The following is a 17,188-nucleotide window of genomic DNA, read 5'->3' on the forward strand; positions in this document are numbered from 1 at the left end:
TAAGTCCTATGCGAAACAATGCTTGGTCACTTTGAGGTCAATGCCTGCCTTTTTTAAGTGTCTCCGCAGGCAAGTTATTTCGACGAAAAGTGCCTTCTCGGACTGTAGTTATAGAAGGCTGGGAGTTTCGGAATATAACCCTTCAGTTCATTCCGAGCTAAATAAGGCGCTTCGGGAAGCGCAGCGTGCCCGCCACGGTCAGTGCTCTCGCCCATCCTCCTCCTCTGCTGGAGCTGCGCCCCCTTGAGCTTTGCGCCCGGTTGTCACCACCGTCGTGACGCCGCTGAGCACACAGTCTGCAACGCGGCACCCCGACACTAGTGGGGCAAGGTACAGCTAAGCACAACGCACGCTTCGCCTTTCGACTGTTGAGAACAGCGTCAGCAAGTCATAATAAGGTGTGGGTGCGGGCTTTGTGATCGATAGCAAACGTAAAGCGCGGTAAACACAGGGACGTAAGAAAGACGACGAAGCTCGTAAAAAGGAGCATCATGCAAACCTGCCTTTCGAATGTCCTCGGAAAGTCTTGCCTCCCCCCCCCCCCCCTTGATTAACGAATGTTTCTGAAGGCAGATTTGAAGTCGAGCGGCTATCCCATCCATCTGCTTTGTGCTGTAGCTGAGGATATCCTCAAAAAAACAGAAGGTTCACAGTGACAAGGTGATCAAGAAAAATCAGAAAAAAAGGGTTGTAGATTTGCCATGCTTCCTTTCTTTGTCTCACAACATCATGAAGTTAACTCGGATTGTGGAAGTAAAAGTCCTGTCAGCACCTCATAAACTAAGCAGGCTTTGCAGGCTGACGAGCCCTTCGGGAAGTGAAAATGTAGGCTGTCAGGCACGACATGCCAACAAGTATGTTTATTGTGCTGAGGCTCTCGTCTATGAGGTACCGTTGTCATGCAGCTGTTTCTTCGTGGGCCAGAGCGGACGATTTGAGTACGAGCGTCTGCGAGAGGATGCCAACAGTGTGCGTCAGATGCGTGGAACGCTTTCAGTTCACTGCCGCTACTGTGACTTCGAGGGTGGCGGTCACTGTGCTCCGGATTTCGCACATTCTGTGTTGACAGCCATCCTAGGAAGCTATGGAGATGGACAGGACAAAGAGTGGCTGCGTAAGTGCACCATTAGCCACACTTCCGAAAAAAGGAGGTTATGTATGTCAGCATAAACCACTAAAATGACTTTCGTTTCGCATTGTACTTTATCTGTGATGGTGTCTTTTTTGTTCCCCTTTCATGTCTTTATATATTCTGACGTATCTTTGTAATAAGATTGAGGTGGAAGTTTGCGCTTGTCCGTCGTCTTTCTAACGTCCCTGTGTTCACCGCGCTTTACGTTTACTCAGCAAGTCTCCTGCGGATTCAGCCAGCTTAGCGTATACTGAAGCACACGGAGAGGACACATGTGTCATTTGGTTTCATTTACCGTGCTTTGCCCCATCGGAGTGCGGCCGTCTTCGACCAGAAGAACGACTCGCGTAAGATCGAGCACGAAAGGGCCCAATTTCCGGTGTCCCCTCACGTGCCCAGTGCCTCCGCGGCGGTCAGGGTCTCGTTCTCCGTGGTTCTCCTTTGGCGTGCCTGCCTCGCGCGTCGCGTGATGACGAACAGGTGTCGGCAAAATGAATGGGCCGCCACGAGTGCCTAAGAGATTATCACATGCGATCCTACCGCAGTCTGCGCTGCTTCGATGGCATCTTCCTCACCCTCAAGCTCAAACACGTGACGGGGGCGTGTCCACAAGGGAGAGGAAGTGTTGTGCGCAAAAGTGAAAGTTTCAGGCCGCGGTCCCGCCTCGGTGAGGCCGTACTATATAACTCGGCAGCGAGTGCGGCCGACTCTCCGCTCTGGCCGTTGTACGTTATGTAAATAAACCCCGTCGTGTTCTTTCTCCATCACCCAACTCCTTCGCTCAGCGGCCCTCCTGTCCTAGTGGAAAGGGCGTCCTTTCGACCAAGATTCTGTCGAGCCGCGACACCGAAACCCCCATCAAACACTGGTTGCCAGCGGTGAGATGAACCGGGTGACAAGGTGCTGCATCTGTGGGGGAGTGTTTGGTTTTTGGTTTGCATCCTCCAGGCTTCAAATTCTGCGTTGATATTTGAACTGCTGGTTGATCGGATGTCTGTAGCACAGGGGTATAGTAGATCAGAATCAGCATTAGCGAGCAAGACCAGGTTTTAAATGGAACGACCACAGATATGATGAGGTTGTCGAGGGCAGGACAGTTGTTCTTGTGCGATGAGCTGGGGGTCACTGTGGATGAAAAAGCGATATTATTCATGTAATCAAGATTCTTTCAACGGAGCAAGAGGATGATTGTGAGATCGCTTGGGAAAATATGCAACGTTGGGTGAAAGACCAGGACAGAGAAAGGTAAGACGCAGAAGTGAAAGAAGCTTACGCAGCGAAGGGCAGCCCACAACGGGAAAAGCAAAATCTTGGAGGGATGGAGTGAGGCTACTTCTCAAACTGGACCCACAAAGTCTGTGACCGTAGGCGAGTTGGTTAATTGCGACACCGCGAGGTAAGCGGCAGAGAACACGTCCGACCGGTAGGCGCTCCAAGGAAAGCCGCAGTATCCGAGGCCGTGTTCGAGCAAGGTAGCCGCAGTGCAGATAGAGAGCATTCAGAGAAGGGGCCTACACGATCCGACTGCGAGGATTCCCCTCAGAGGAAGGTAGGAGTGGCAACGGAGGCAGTTAGTGGGGTAATTAAGAGTGAAGCCCTTTCAATTGAGTTGCTACAGGCGTCGAACCTGCAAGCCCGCGAAAAGGGACATTTCCCCAAAGGTGCAGGTTTAAAAAGAGAAACAATGCGGAACCGTTCAGTGTGTGTGAGTCGAGGCAGCTGCGAGTCGAGGCGTCACTACAGCGTCAGTGAAAGTGAAAGAGGTGTGGCTACTTCAGCGAAGCTGGCTATGAAGACTCATGACGGGTGATAAGCAGGCGGAAGAGAATTACCTTCAGTGGAGCAAACGGCGCAACTCGCGGGAAGCTGAAGGTCCGTCTATCAGCTGCGTGGAGCTGAAACTGTGCTGCGAAGCCAAATAGGCTAGTTTTGAACCGGATGAAGGTTTCCGAGGTGCGATGGAAAAACTATAAGAAGCTAGTTCTGATCTGGGGACACACGCTGAGCAGACTATTCGCAGAATAGGAAGACGGACAAAGGCGAAGGGTAAACAGAGAAATCGACTCATTTGTGCTCACAGCTGCTGATGTGAGCAAAGAACGGAAGGCGGCAGACACAGTAATGTTCCCGCGGTGCGCAACACAAACTCGCGGACACAGTTTCTGGCCAGGCGACAGGCATTAGTGGTTCAAAAGCTGACCGCAATGGCAGGAAATTAAACGCAAATTTCCCAGGCCGAACAGGTAAGAGGCCCCTGAAAATCTGTCAGTCCGCGAGAAGAATCAAACTGCGCTGTCCTGGGACAAAGGAGGCAAGAGAAAAAGCAGATAGGCCTGCGAGCTTGCTTGTGCTTGATTTGAGGGGGAACTATCGTGCAATATATGCGGATTCCCCGAACACTCCAGGAGAGAAAGACGCGTGTGCTGGGTTTTTCTTCGCATGCAGCCAGACAGGAGGCCAGGCGAAAAGTCGGACTCAAAGCGAAAGGCATGCGGCGGGAAGTGCTTGTTGCAGTCGGTTGTCGACCAGCAATTATGGGCTTTGCAAGCGCTGCCAAGGACCTCTACTCTTGTCGAAAGGGCGGAAAGACGCTAGCGAAGGCGAAGGGTGGGTTGGTTCCCTCTCCCTAAGCCCCTGCAGCTGAAAAGGTGGTCAGTCCGCGAACCCGACGCGCGCGGCTGAAAAGGCCATTGTTTGAGCGCGGCAGAGGGAAATCACCTTTGTCATAGACCATGCCTCTGCTTGGCCATTTCAGGTAGCCGATTTCTTTTTGTTATCTCACGTAAGGTTACTAAAGAAAGGTTACGAATTAGATTGAGTTTGTTTTTGTTTTCCAATTTCGACGCAGGAAAATTACATGCATGGGCGTGTCGAACTTGGTCGAGATACCAACGGCTTGTTGCTGAGTAAAGTCGAAAGTTGGGCTAGTTGGCGGACGTTCATCATTAAAAAATAGCGCAAAGGAAACATGAAAGACGGCTAGGACGGCGCAGACAAGCGCTATCTTAGCGCTCGTCTGCGTTGCCGTGTCCGTCTTATTTCTTTTAGTATTACGGAAATCTTAAAATTGGAAAGGCAATTAAAAACACACTAATGAAGATACGTTGATTAAACTTCGCACACTACACTAGCATAATGTCCTCTGCGGGTGGTAAAAATATCGATGCTGTGCTACCCGATAAGCGGCAGATATTTCCGCACAAAATAAAAATAACTAAATTTTGATATACTTAAAAGGTCGCCGATCAAATAAAATTCAACGAACGCACACACTGAAACGTAAAGTACTAGATTAATGTCTATTTTACACGTCCACATGAAACTGTCCTAATAGAAGTAGTTTCTTCAGAAAAGTTCTCTGAAGTAGGTCATGTCAAACAAACTGCCGAATTCGTCATCTGCAGTACCACCTCTTGCGCAGTTGTTAATGCAGTTACACTGTGGCGGTGTGCGTCAATTGACAGAGTGCACATTGTGTTTTCAGACGATGCTTACATAGCGCTGTTTGAACAACAACAACGCGCAAAATGCTCGCACGAACAATTCCTAAAAGGCAGCATTCGCGCTGCCGTAGTGGTATACCCGCTTGCGGCAGTGTAGGTGAGGCCTTTGCGAAAAAAAGAGAGAAGTGCCTGTATTTGAAAGTGGTGTGAACAGTTTTCTTCTCAGGGGTCTGACTTCCGCACTCACGCTTATCGCCGCGTGATTAGTTTGTTGATCGTGTTGTTCGGAGATTAAGCGAATGAAACGAGGCTGCAGAAGCATGTGGGCATTTGCTGTAGCAATGCTGTGTGTAGATGATTTTGACGAGTGGCGGAATAGAGACAATTATTTTAAGGAAGAATTGTGCTAGTACGCGAATGAGTATGGATTCAGAAAAGAAACTCTAACCTCCAAGAGCACGGTGACGTGGTTGGGCGGTCAATCAGCCGAGACAATGATGATGATGGACGACGGAAAAGCAGCCAAGGCCATCCAGTAACGCAATGAACAACTTCGGTTTTCTCTGCCCCCTCGATTTCTGAGCCCTAAGGTGGGGCTGCGGGCCTTGCACGGGGCAGGTCTAACAGGAGTAAATAAAGCAGCGACGGTTTGGACAGGTTTTGAGGTTTGGTACCCTCGGCAGCTTTGGAATCCGCGTACACCTCCCCACGACCGGAATGGAGAGGCGGCGGCCTGCTTCCTGTCTGCCGCCGCTGCACGATTGTTGCCAGGGTTGCCAGCTCCTAATCTCAAAAAATAGCAAATAAAATGATAAAAGTAGCCAAAAAGTAGCCAGTCTACGGCCACGGTCTCAAAAGTAGCCAGAATTGGCGCCAAGACACCAAAATAGCGTGACTGAAGGCAGGAAATTTACAGTTTAAAGACAGGGGGCAACCTATGGGACAACAGTGCTTGTAAATAACTTGGACGCATAAGAGGTATTTATGACATGACTTGAAAAGTGACCAGAATAAATCATTTTCTCCTCGGCAGAGCAAATACTTTGTGTTCTTTTGACGCAGTCATAGTTATTAATGCGTGAGCATTAGAGGGGACATGTCGCGATTTCGTGATGGGTAAACAAAGTGCACGAAGCCCTACGTGAAGCCCTTGTGAGTCCTACGTGAAGGCGTACGTGGAACTCTAGGACTGAAGCACTGCCTACCAGATTATGAGTACTCTCCCCACCATGGCTTGTGGAAGTTAAATTACTGGTTGGTTGAGACTGGTTGCTTGGGAAGAGCAACCTGGGCCATAGGTCGGCACACTCACTCATGAGTGCACTCATATCGCCTCACTCACACTCACACTCACGTCTGTGAGTGTGAGTGTGAGTGAGTGGTCGTGAGTGCGAGTGGACGTGAGTGTGAGTGCGAGTGAGTGGATATGAGTGTCGGTAACCAAGAGTGTGAGTGCGAGTGAGGGGATGTGAGTGTGGGTGGTCTGAGTGTGAGTGCGAGTGAGTGGTCGTGAGTGCGAGTGGACGTGAGTGTGAGTGAGTGGATATGAGTGTGGGTTGTCATGAGTGTGAGTGTGAGTGAATGGTCGTGAGTATGAGTGAATGGTCGTGAGTGTGAGTGGACGTGAGTGTGAGTGCGAGTGAGTGGATGTGAGTGGGGGTGGTCATAAGTGTGAGTGTGAGTGGACGTGAGTGTGAGTGGACATGAGTGCGAATGCGATTGAGTGGATGTGAGCGTGAGTAGAGGTGAGTGGGTATGATTGATGAGTGGATGTGAGTGGGCGTGAGTGGCAATGAGTGGTTATGAGTGACAATGAGTGGTTGTGAGTGGCAATGAGTGGATGTGAGTGGCAATGAGTGGATGTGAGTGGTGGGTGGAAGCGACAGCGAAGTCGGTCGCCCATGTTTCGTGACGCTGATACCCGCTTAGCTATTTTCATGTTGTTGACAGCTGCGGGGAAGAAAATATTCACTACTGAAGGCGCTCGAGGCAGCATAAGGCATCATGCCGGTGTCTTTGGACAACCGAAGGAAAGGATTCCGCTGGCACGGGAACGGCAATCTTTCGTTGCTTTTGTAGTTCACCGTTGGCACGGGCGCAGGCCCTTCGCGGATGCAATGAGCCGCTGCAAGTTTTTTGAGACCCTTTATCGAATTTCGCGTTGCTAGTCCTGAAAATATAGATATATGTCTCTTGCCGCCGCCACGAATCTGCGCGTCTTCTGGACCACGCGGTCTGTGTTTAATATTTTTCATGTTTTATAGTTTAATTTCTTTATTATTTTGTTTCTTTTCATATTTGCATTTTTTTATTTGTTTTATTTCACTCACGAAACCCGTGCGTTCACTAGATGTGCCTTTTCTCTAATATTTTTCGTGTTTTATGATCTAATTTATTATATTTTTGTTTCTTTTCATACTCGCAATTTTTTCATTTGTTTCATTTCACTCACGAAACCCGCGCGTTCACTAGATCTGCCTTTATTCTTGCTCAAACCGTGTTCGTGGCGGCGACTACCATTGAACTGCCAAACGCCCTGGTTCGATTCCCAGTCTCAATAAAGTTTTTTTTTTGTTTTCTTCGCCGGAACTCGAACACACTTGCTAGCATTCCCTGCTCACGGCAGTATGAGGCATTAAAGGCTTTCGCCTTAATAAAGCGATTCTGCTCGTATTTTCTTTCACAGCTGTTCTGCTCCTGGCGAGCTTCTAGGGCGTCTGGCTCGCGATTTTCGCGTTGCCCTTCGAGCCATTTGTGTGGCCGGCACGTTCCTCGCGCAAAGAAGGCGACTGCGCACATACTTAAAATGGCGTTAAAGGGCGATTCACACGACGGTCCGTTCGCCCGCGGCCCGCGCACTACCTGGTCTCCTTCCGTGATATTCTCTCGTATTACCGAGACAAACGAATGGAATACGCGCCCCCCGCTCCGTCCCTCACCATAGCGCAGGCTGCACATTGGCGACAACTACAAACCCGGACTGCTCAATACCCAATACTGCTGCATGCCCGATACCCAGACCAATTCTCGTCATCATGCAAACTTTTGCGGCAAACCAGGCGCCCCTACGATTTACATCATTGGCAATAAACGTTTCCACCACCACCTACGTGTTCATGCGTCAGCACATTGAGAGGCGCGCTGACCAGGCCGCGGTCCAGAAGACGCGCAGATTCGCGGTGCGCGGAGGCATAGCCTCCTCTATTTTTTCTGTGCCTGGTCAAAGGCTGCTGAAGCGCCGTCTGACTCCGCCGTGTTTCTCCGCGGGGCGGCGCTGCCAGCCCAGGATGGATGGGCGTGCGCGTAGTTGCGGCCGGCTGCAGGGGCTTCGGCGGCCGCGGAATAAATGTGGCCTTTGCCTACTCCACAAACGACCAACTCGTCCTAAGCCATTACCAAAAGTATATAAAAGCAAACATTCGACAACACAAAAACGACGTCCGCAACTATGCAAGAAAGCGCGCAGTCCTCTAACCGAACATTCCTAAGACACACAATCAACATCGACGAAACCAGCACACTCAGAGCCGGAACAAGTTAGCAAAAACGCGCCTAATCCTTGTGCACTGAAATGCGCAGCAACCCGGAATAAAGCGGCGCTAAAAACAGATTTCGAATTAGCTGAATGAAGCCCGGCCGGCGACCGAAGCAGACGGCCTGTACAAGGCGCCGAAGAAAAACAACAACACAAGCAAAGCGACAAAATCAAACGTTGAATGCGTCAAATACCTCATTGCTAAAGAGGGGTTCAAGTTTGTTCTGACCAGAAAGTTTTCTTCGGACCCCATAGAGTCGTTTTTTGGCTGGTTAAGGCGGTCTGCAGGAAGCAATGATCAGACAGATGCTAGAGCGGTACTCGCTGGCGTAGAGGCCTTAAAAACTGGGTTAGTGTCTGCTTCCCAACACAGCAACGTAATAGAAACGGAAAGGCAAGCACTTGGAGCACTGAACAGTGCACAGAAACTTGCAGTCACCCAGCGCGCGGACGACTTTCCACCGGAGGCGAAAAGTCTCCTTGAATACCTTCTCAGGACACAGAAAACGTTGCTGCCAGCGCCAGACACTGCAGCACTTGCGATGTTAGGAGGTTATTTGGCTCGCGTCGTTCAAGAAAAAATTGATTGCAGCAGCTGCAATGCTCTTCTCACGCGACCAGCCTCATCTGCGCCCAGTGACAGTTTGATCCGTCTTCAGGACAGAGGAGGCCTCCTTTATCCTTCAACGCAGTTTTTGTATGTTCTGTACGCCCTCAAGAGCTATGTCGAGGTGTTGCTCAACAAAAGACGGTTCTTATCAAAACCCCTGCAAGCTGCAGTCAACAATGCAGTTGAGGCTCTTGCAGAACATGGAGCACTGAAATGCGAGCTTGCGTCCAATGACCACCACAGCCAGCTTCTGAAACTCATCTGCGGAAAGTTTTTCCGCCCTGTTTTTGCGAACTATGCCTTATCGGTGACGGACAGGAACGATGTAGTGAAACCGCTGACATCAAAGCCTCTATCTAGAAAGATTTTGAAGTTGTGAAAACATTTTTGCATGTATGTTTTATTCTATATACGACAGTAAAATTTTTTCCATTCACTCATCTGCTTATATATTGGGTCAGATACGACCTATGCTAAGAATACGTGTTTTGTACAAAGAGGCACAGTAACAATTACCGTCGATATAGCTGTAAACTTAGGCATTCATCTCGGTACTGGAGCAACGTTCGATATGTATGCCCGGCCGCCGATTTCATATTTTCCTTGATGAGCAGCTTTTACTGAAGTACATGTGCACATGGCTTAACAAAAACAATTTAGCACTTTAACCATCGTGTCCGCACATCAATCTTACTAAACGGAGAGTAGGATACACAGTAGCAGAATTGCGCGCCGTCTTTTACGCTGCGTGCAACTCCTGCCGCGTCGTCTGCTCCATCCTTAAAGCCCCTCGATAATTTGAAAGTAGCGACACTCTCCTCCACTCCGGCGTTTTCCTCCTCGAATATCCTCGCCCGCCGGCTGCGCGCGCTGCACACGGCACGCTTTTTTGGCCATCGCTCGCTCGCCGTCCGGGCAGTTGGCTGACACATGCGCGCGCTCTTAAGTTCGCGCTTTTTCCACGCTCTGTTATTGAATAAAAACAGGAGAAAGACATGCGACACGCGTGACTACCACGAGCCACATAAATCAGCGTCTCGTACGCGCAATGAAAGTGCCAATTACGAGCGCTTGCGGCCCGAACAAAACCACTTGCTGCATACATCTCACATTCTTTTTGACTTTTCAATACCGTAAGTTTCAACACGTCATAGTATATGAAGCATAATATTTACAATATATGTGAACATTCCTGAATATTTTCAGCATACCAATGTTTAGTTAAATGTATATTCACTTCGAACTAATTATCGCGAAGTACAGTTTATGAAGTTGTTCACGCCGGCGCATTTGCTTCAATGGCCGTCCTAAAATTTTTCATTAAGGTTCAGAATGAGTTTGGCACCGCGCAGTGCACATGCAACGGCTTAATCGTTTTTGTAGTTGAGAATTTTCGCGGTGGCTTAAAAACGAATATGAACTTTTCATATAAGCATGAAACGACTTCAGCTCCCGCTGTCGGCGACCTTGAGGTGATGTCGAGCCGAAGATGAGAACCAAAGATCCGCGCACCGATTTTCCGTCATCCAAGGAAAGTGTCCGCACCCCAAAATTTGGCCCCCTGAACCACCGAAATTTGACCTTGTCCGAATTTCACCAAAATTGGTGTCAAGCCTAATTTTAATATGACCAATTCAATGGTGAGCTCCAAAATTAGGTGGGCTATCCCCAAAATTTGTCTCTCTGGACCCCATAAATTTGACGTCGTCCATATTTGACCAACATTGGGGTCCACCCTAATTTGACTATGGGAAACTCAGTGTTGGCTTCCAAATTTAGGTAGACCACCCCCAAAGTTTGGCACACTTGGGCATTTTCCGCCCACATTCTATTCCTTTTTAAATCCGCTTAGAGATGTTTCGTTAGGAAAGAAAAAAAACTGATAGCAACGACCGTGACAAAACCCAAGAGAAAGTTATAGGGTCTTAGCAATTTGGTCAGCCACAGTCAAGGCTATCCTAAAGCAAGTGCCTGACTAATATAAGCCTTGAGTATACAGTCACAATATGACGCACAGTTTTTAAGATGCAATGTTTTTTACAGATGAGTCGTGTAGTTTTACGCCGAAAATATTCATAAAAACCACGAATAAGCCAGCTGTGGACATCTGTCACCCGTTGGGTGCAGTTCTCAAAACAAAACACAGAAAACAAAAACATAATTAGGGAAATGAAACAGCTCAGATGTAGGCCTATAGTTTTTGAGCGGATGATGTATTCAACAAAAGGCTACGCGACCATGCTCAACTAAAGCAAATGATCACAAATTGTAGCAATGAATATACAAAAATGGCATGCATTGGATATTTACAATACTTGAGTAGATTCAGGCAAAGATGGAAAGCACTGAAGTTATTAAAAAATGAATTATTTATGTGAATGCAATATGAGGTCTTTTCCGAGAATGTGGCATTGATAATCTCACCTGGTAGAAGCGTAACGGTTCAGCAAAACAACAAATAAGCGTAGATCGTTAGACAAGTTGCATTCATAAAAAAATCTAGGTTAAATCTCGCTCGGGACATGCGCCGCATTACTGCGATTGTGCACCATTACCAGGGGTTCGAAAAATTTACCGCACCGCGGATACCGCAGCACGCATACCAACACTTTTGCTTCCACACTTGCTAACACATGCACACACATTGTATGCATCAGCCTCCGCTATTATAGCACGTTGAACGGAACCATGAAGTGACAACAATAACACGCATAACGACGCAAAATGATCAGTGAATTAAGTGAGGTTGTTGGCTTTGTGATGCGCATGCATGCAGTTTCAGTATACACAGTTGCTTGGAAGAAATGCACAGTTGCTCGCAGAGGTGGGCAGTCTTCGTCGGGGTAAAGTTCTTGCGGCCGATGTTGAGCAGCCGCTTTTTTCTTCTAATGGTGTCTTTCTTGCCGCTCGGAATCGCGAAAAGAACAAAGGCTTTTTCATGCCGGCTTGTGCACTGAAATGCGCAGCAACTCGGCATAGCGCTGCTCTAAAAGAGCGCGAATAACGCGAAGTGCAAGCGCACAATGCCAGGGAGCTCGGTCGTAGCAGCGGCGGCTGGCCAAAAAATGGCGCCGACAAAAAATGAAAACACAAAAAGAGCGAATTTTCCGCGCGCTTTTCCCGGAGACCGCCCGCGGAGCCAATCACCGTTGAGAAAAGCGCCGATGGGAGAGGTGAGAGAGGAGGATCGGCGAGGGTGCGCGGCGCGGCGGCATAGTTCACAGAAAGACGCTACTTTCAAATTATCGAGGGGCTTTACTCCATCCTGGGCTGCGCGCACCACTCGTCGGCAGCTTCGCGTACTAGCACGAACGGCGCCTAACAAGTAACAACGGCGTTTCCCGCGATTGAGCGGGCACGAAAAAAATAGAGGAGGCTATGGCGGAGGCAGATTCGCCGGAGGAATAGACCGAAGAGCGCAACAGCCGTGAAAGAAAAAAAAGAGGAGAAGGGAGAAAAACAGGAGGAGGAAGGGCGGCGCTGCGAGGAGGGTTCTGGGACGCCAGCGAGGAAATTGCCACTTTCGGAAGTTCTACCGGATGACGCCGGAGCGTTTCGAGGAACTCTATGCGCTGTTGGAGGATGCACTCACAAAAGATTACGTGACACGTGAGCCACTTCCTTCACGAATGAGGCTCGCGATCACCCTCAGGTTAGTGGCCATGGTGTTAGAATAGGTTAGGTGTGTGAACGGGCCGTCCCGCGTCGGAGAGCAAGTGGCGAGAGCGAGGAACGAGTTTCCGCCAGCCGCCGAGAGATGGCGCGGACCGTTGGTGGCTCAGTGGCTGCGAGCCCGCGGCACCCGCGTGTGTCAATGCTTGTCCGTCGTGTGCGTCTTTCATTTTTCTCGCTGTGCACGTGGCTTTCGCTGCTTCTTCTTCTTCTTCTCCACATGCTGCTATCCACGCATCGTTTTCTTCGATGGTGTATTCTGCGTTTGCGTGATGGGGAAAAAGTGCTTTGTGACCCGTTGCAATACGGGCTACAAATCCTGCAAGGAGAAGTTTTCGCTTTTTTCGGCGCCGAAAGACGACGAACGGCTGCAGCTGTGGCGGCGGGTCATACCAATAAAGGACCGAGCTCTGCAAACAACAGATTACGTTTGTGAACGACATTTTGAGCCGAGTTGTGTGTCCAAAACCTGGACGGCAGAGTACAATGGGCATGTGCTGCAAAGCGCACCACGACGTGCGTTGTTAGCAAAGGACGCGGTGCCCACGAAATTCCCTGACTGTCCTGCCTACCTTTCGAAGACTTCAAAAAGCAGAAAGCGACCCGCCGAAAGACAACCGCTAGAACCGAAAAAACTGAAGAGCGCCGAACCTTGCGCAGAAGTCTCAGAAGAAGGTAGCATGCGCTCCTCGTCGATTACAGCTGAGGCGTACAACGTGACAGCGGTTGAAGAAGAATCTGATTCCAACTCACCAACAGCGACGATATCAGTATTCGCAAGCTTGTTCGAAAACCCTCCACTCCATGCTCCACTCTCGTGCCTACCGTCTAAAGGCTGGAGTTTTCACCGACTCGAAATGGACAAAGTCAAAAGTGTTGTCTTTCTTCAACTAAAACGCTCCAGGAGATCTGCCAGCCAGTTGTCGTCGGATACCTCACGTGCTGCATCGGCGGACGACGTCACGTCAGACACTAATGAAGCAACGGGCTCGTGGGGCGCCATCTGTCCTGCTGCTTCTCTGATGGCTGCCAAGCTCGTCGAAATTAATGACAGAATGGAGGTGAGAGTAGTGGTGATGGGCAAAGTCGTTTCCTTAGAGGATTTGAAATGTGCAAGCTCTGTGAGATCTTTGGAGGACGTTAAAACTATTCTGGAGCAGGTAGACAAAGTAAGGCTTTGTACTGGAGGACCAAGCGCCAAAGAGTATCCTAAGGCTGAGCCGCAAAGTGCGTTTCTTGATTACGATAATAAATGGCGCCACAAGATATGTCCACTAATCCTCAATGCTGCTGAATCGGTTTGCCAGAAGTGCTCCAGTCTCTCAGACACATTCCGAATTCGCCAGAAGAGGCTAATGGACAAGCAACGCAAGTTGAAGCCTGGTGGTGCTCTTTTTTCTGCGAAAAACTTGCAAAACGGCGAAAAACTTGCAACGCTCAGGCGTGCGAACTATGCCCTCAAAAGATCCAAGAATCGCCTTTGTAACCGGCTGAAGATCCTCACTGCCGAGCTTAAGCAAGCCCGTGAGCGCCTGCAGACAATTTCTGGAGAAGACCTTGAAACGAAGCTTTCCGAAGCTGAGCTACCAGGAATACAGCTGACAGCAGTGAAAGAGTGTTTGGCAGCTGCCAAACTGGCAAATAAAAAGAGCAGGCGCTACACCGAAGACTGGCTTTTGCTGTGTCTGTTACTGCACATTCGCAGCCCATCGGCTTACTCCTTCCTTCGAGAAAATGATGTTCTACCGCTTCCTTGCGTCACCGCAGTGCCAAAGTACTTAAGTTTGGTGAGGGTGAAGTGCGTATTTGACACGCGATTTTTTGCCGCATTTAAGAAAAAAATGGCAACCAAAAACGAGTTCCAGCGACATGGGATTTTGGTGCTCGATAAAATGCAAGTGAGAAAGGAGATGAGAGTGCACTCGAAGTCAATGACTTATTGTGGATTCAGCGATTTTGGGGACAGTTCGCCGACCAGCGATGACCTCCCCGACTGTGGACTGGTCTTCACTTTTCGAGCATTTGGGGACCACTACTCACAGCCAGTTGCTGTCTTTGCGAGCAAGGGTCCTACAAAAGGGACGAAACTTGCACAGCTCATACTAAAAGCGATATTTCTCCTGGAGGAAGCAGGTGCGTTGGTCGATGGAATAGTGTGTGACGGAGCAGCTACTAATCGCCTAATGTGGAAAGAGTTTGGAGTGAGTGGGGCTCTTCGGCACACCAAACACTTCTTTACTCATCCTGTTGACAACAAACGCAGTGTTTTTGTTTTTTCCGATGTGCCTCACCTCCTCAAATGTGTGCGGAACCGCTTGCATCGACAAAAAGTTTTGGTTGTTAACGGTGAACGGGTGCACTGGGAGCACTATGACAGACTGTTTGTTGAAGATTCCAAGCAACCCGGTCTGGCACGTGTATGTCCTAAAATAACATTTTCCCATATCAATCCAACGAACACTGAAAAAATGCGTGTCAAGCTGGCGACCCAGTTGTTCAGCCGTAGTGTAGCAAAAGGGTTGGAGTTTTATTCGAGGAGAGGCACGCAACGATTAGAAAACGTGAAAGGAACGATGGAGTTTACCATGAAACTCAATGACCTCTTTGACGCCCTCAATCGAAACTGCCCGCAAGAAGGTATTACTGTAGGGAGCAAAGATCTGCGAGTTTTAGCTTCTTCATTGCATTGGCTAAACAGGTGGGAGCAAGATGTACTATCTGGAAAGATTTCCCGTGCAAATTGCCTCACCGAGCAGACCGCAGAGGGTCTGCGCGTGTCAATTTTATCTGCACTGGAGCTGTCTCGGTATATGCTTAAGGAATGTGGGTTCAGCTATGTCTTGACGGGCAAGTTCAACCAGGACGTGCTTGAACGTTTCTTAGGAATAATTCGCCAGGCAGGCGGCCAAAATGACCACCCCTCTATGCCCACTTTCCTGCAATTGTATAACATGCTCTCGGTGTACAGTTTGCTCAAGCCGCCAAAGTTTGGCAATTGCGAAGTCCAAAGCGCCAGTAATGCACATGCACTAACACTGAATGATATTAAGCTTGCGTTCAAGGCTGACACCGAAGAAAAGACACAGCTTCAGCAACTAAAACAAAAGCTGGATGGCTTAGTCGACGCGGAAGCTGAGTGTGAAGACGTTTTTGATCATGTGTGTACAGAGCCAGAGGTTATTGACTGTATAATTTATTACCTCGCTGGTTTTATGTGCCGAAAACTTACGAAGAGTACAACATGCTCAAAATGTAGAGAGTGCCTTATAGGAGAAGCTACTGCACAGTCTCTAAAAGAAAGTGCTCTAGTTCAGTGCAAAACTCGAGGTGGACTGTTGCACCCGAGTAGGACCATCTTCCACCTTCTGCAAGCAGCCGAGGCTGAATTTCAGAAGAATACTTTTCATAGAAATGTCTATGAATTGACAGTAGAAAGCATACTAGAAAGCTACCATTTTTCTTTTCCCTGTCCGGAACACAAAGAAGAAATTATGGCAGGCCTTCTGCATCACTATATAGCAATGCGAATGCGACAGGTCTGCAAGCAAAGAAAAGCTGATGCGAAAAACAAAACGCAGCAGCTGCGAAAGCTTGCTAAACTTGTGTAATGCGTGATTTTTTACTTATCTGTGTTTTTTGTGTGCCAGATCTTTTTTTGTGAACTAAACAGAAGATAGCATAATGTAGCCGGATCTCATGCAAACTTTTGATGCCAAAATTTGCGCAAACCTGTAGAATGTGGCCTTTTTTGTGATTGCAGATATGTGTGTGAAATAAATGTTCATGTAGCATTGTGTTTTTTTTTTCAGAGCATGAACGCAATATTCGGCGCTCGAAAGCTACGCAGAAATTCGCACATATAACAGCTGCAAGCGAAAACACGAGAAACTCGTTTCCGGACGCCAACTTCCAGAAGTGCCGACAGTGTTTTGCATAATCAAGCGCAACACCGCTCGCATTATAGCTTAATATGAGGACAGGCTATTAGGAGCACTTTCAGACGTATCGCAGAGTAGGTGCTGTTACAGCCCGCATCAATTCGAAATTTCAGTGCGAGCGAGAGCGAACAGCCCTTATTTAGTGGCGTACGATTTTCACGGCGAGCATTTAATACAAAGCGCCAAAAGGGGTTAGGTTTATTCCGACTAAGGCAGAATTGGCTGTGATAAAATAATGCAAGTAGCCAGCAGTGCGCGCGTTCACCCTGTCCGTGCTATACTCGAATCCACGCAAGTCTACCCGCGCGTTTACGGGCGCTGCGCCGCTGCGCCGTCGAGGGCCCTAAGGCCCCAAGTTTGGCGCGCCGCCTGCCGGAGTGCAGGCACACTACGAGCGCCGGCGCGCCGCGCCGGCGAGACTCGTTCGTACACCTAACCTATTCTAACACCCTGTTAGTGGCTTTACTGCGTACAAGTTCGTGGGGTGTCTGTACGTCTGCGGCCGATTTATGATGTCAAATTCTTGTTCGCATCCCAATAATTCTGTCATTCCTGCAATCAGTAGTTGTGGACTTGGAAGTCTGAAAAGTCACCGCACATACCAGAACGGGCAAACGGTCATGTCTCTTACCTTGTTGCCACATGGCATTCGTAAAACTGAGCTGCAATATCGGGGCAAAAACTGTGTTTCTGACAATCGCTTCGGTAGGCTAACTATTTCATTGGAGCGACACAGTTTTGAGAAAAAGAATGTGGAAAGTTTTTCTAAATTTGGAGGGACTGCTCAGTGCCATAAATCTTGCATTAACTTTCTTCACCTTCTCTTCCACTTTTGTCTTTTAGGTACTTGGCATCGGG

At 48.8% G+C, this 17,188-nt stretch overlaps 1 protein-coding gene across 1 annotated transcript; it reads left to right on the forward strand.

Moving 5' to 3' along the window:
* Positions 1-3,666: 3,666 nt before the first annotated feature.
* LOC149357432 (uncharacterized) lies at positions 3,667-9,151 on the forward strand. The gene is made up of 2 exons (XM_089576588.1): positions 3,667-3,739; positions 8,228-9,151. Exons 1-2 carry the CDS (start codon positions 3,667-3,669, stop codon positions 9,097-9,099), a joined length of 945 nt encoding a protein of 314 aa, XP_089432714.1. The 3' UTR covers positions 9,100-9,151.
* The last annotated feature ends 8,037 nt before the right edge of the window (positions 9,152-17,188 follow it).

The sequence above is a fragment of the Amblyomma mixtum genome, chromosome 3, assembly GCF_055824585.1.
Source record: "Amblyomma mixtum isolate Tamu chromosome 3, ASM5582458v1, whole genome shotgun sequence".
NCBI classification, from domain to species: domain Eukaryota; kingdom Metazoa; phylum Arthropoda; class Arachnida; order Ixodida; family Ixodidae; genus Amblyomma; species Amblyomma mixtum.

Excerpts from the sequence above, each read along its gene's own strand:
- LOC149357432 (XM_089576588.1), top strand. The coding sequence starts at position 3,667 with ATGGGCTTTGCAAGCGCTGCCAAGGACCTCTACTCTTGTCGAAAGGGC. Across the intron at positions 3,740-8,227 it reads GACGCTAGCGAAGGCGAAGG|ACGGCCTGTACAAGGCGCCG; the intron begins GTGGGTTGGTTC and ends CGACCGAAGCAG.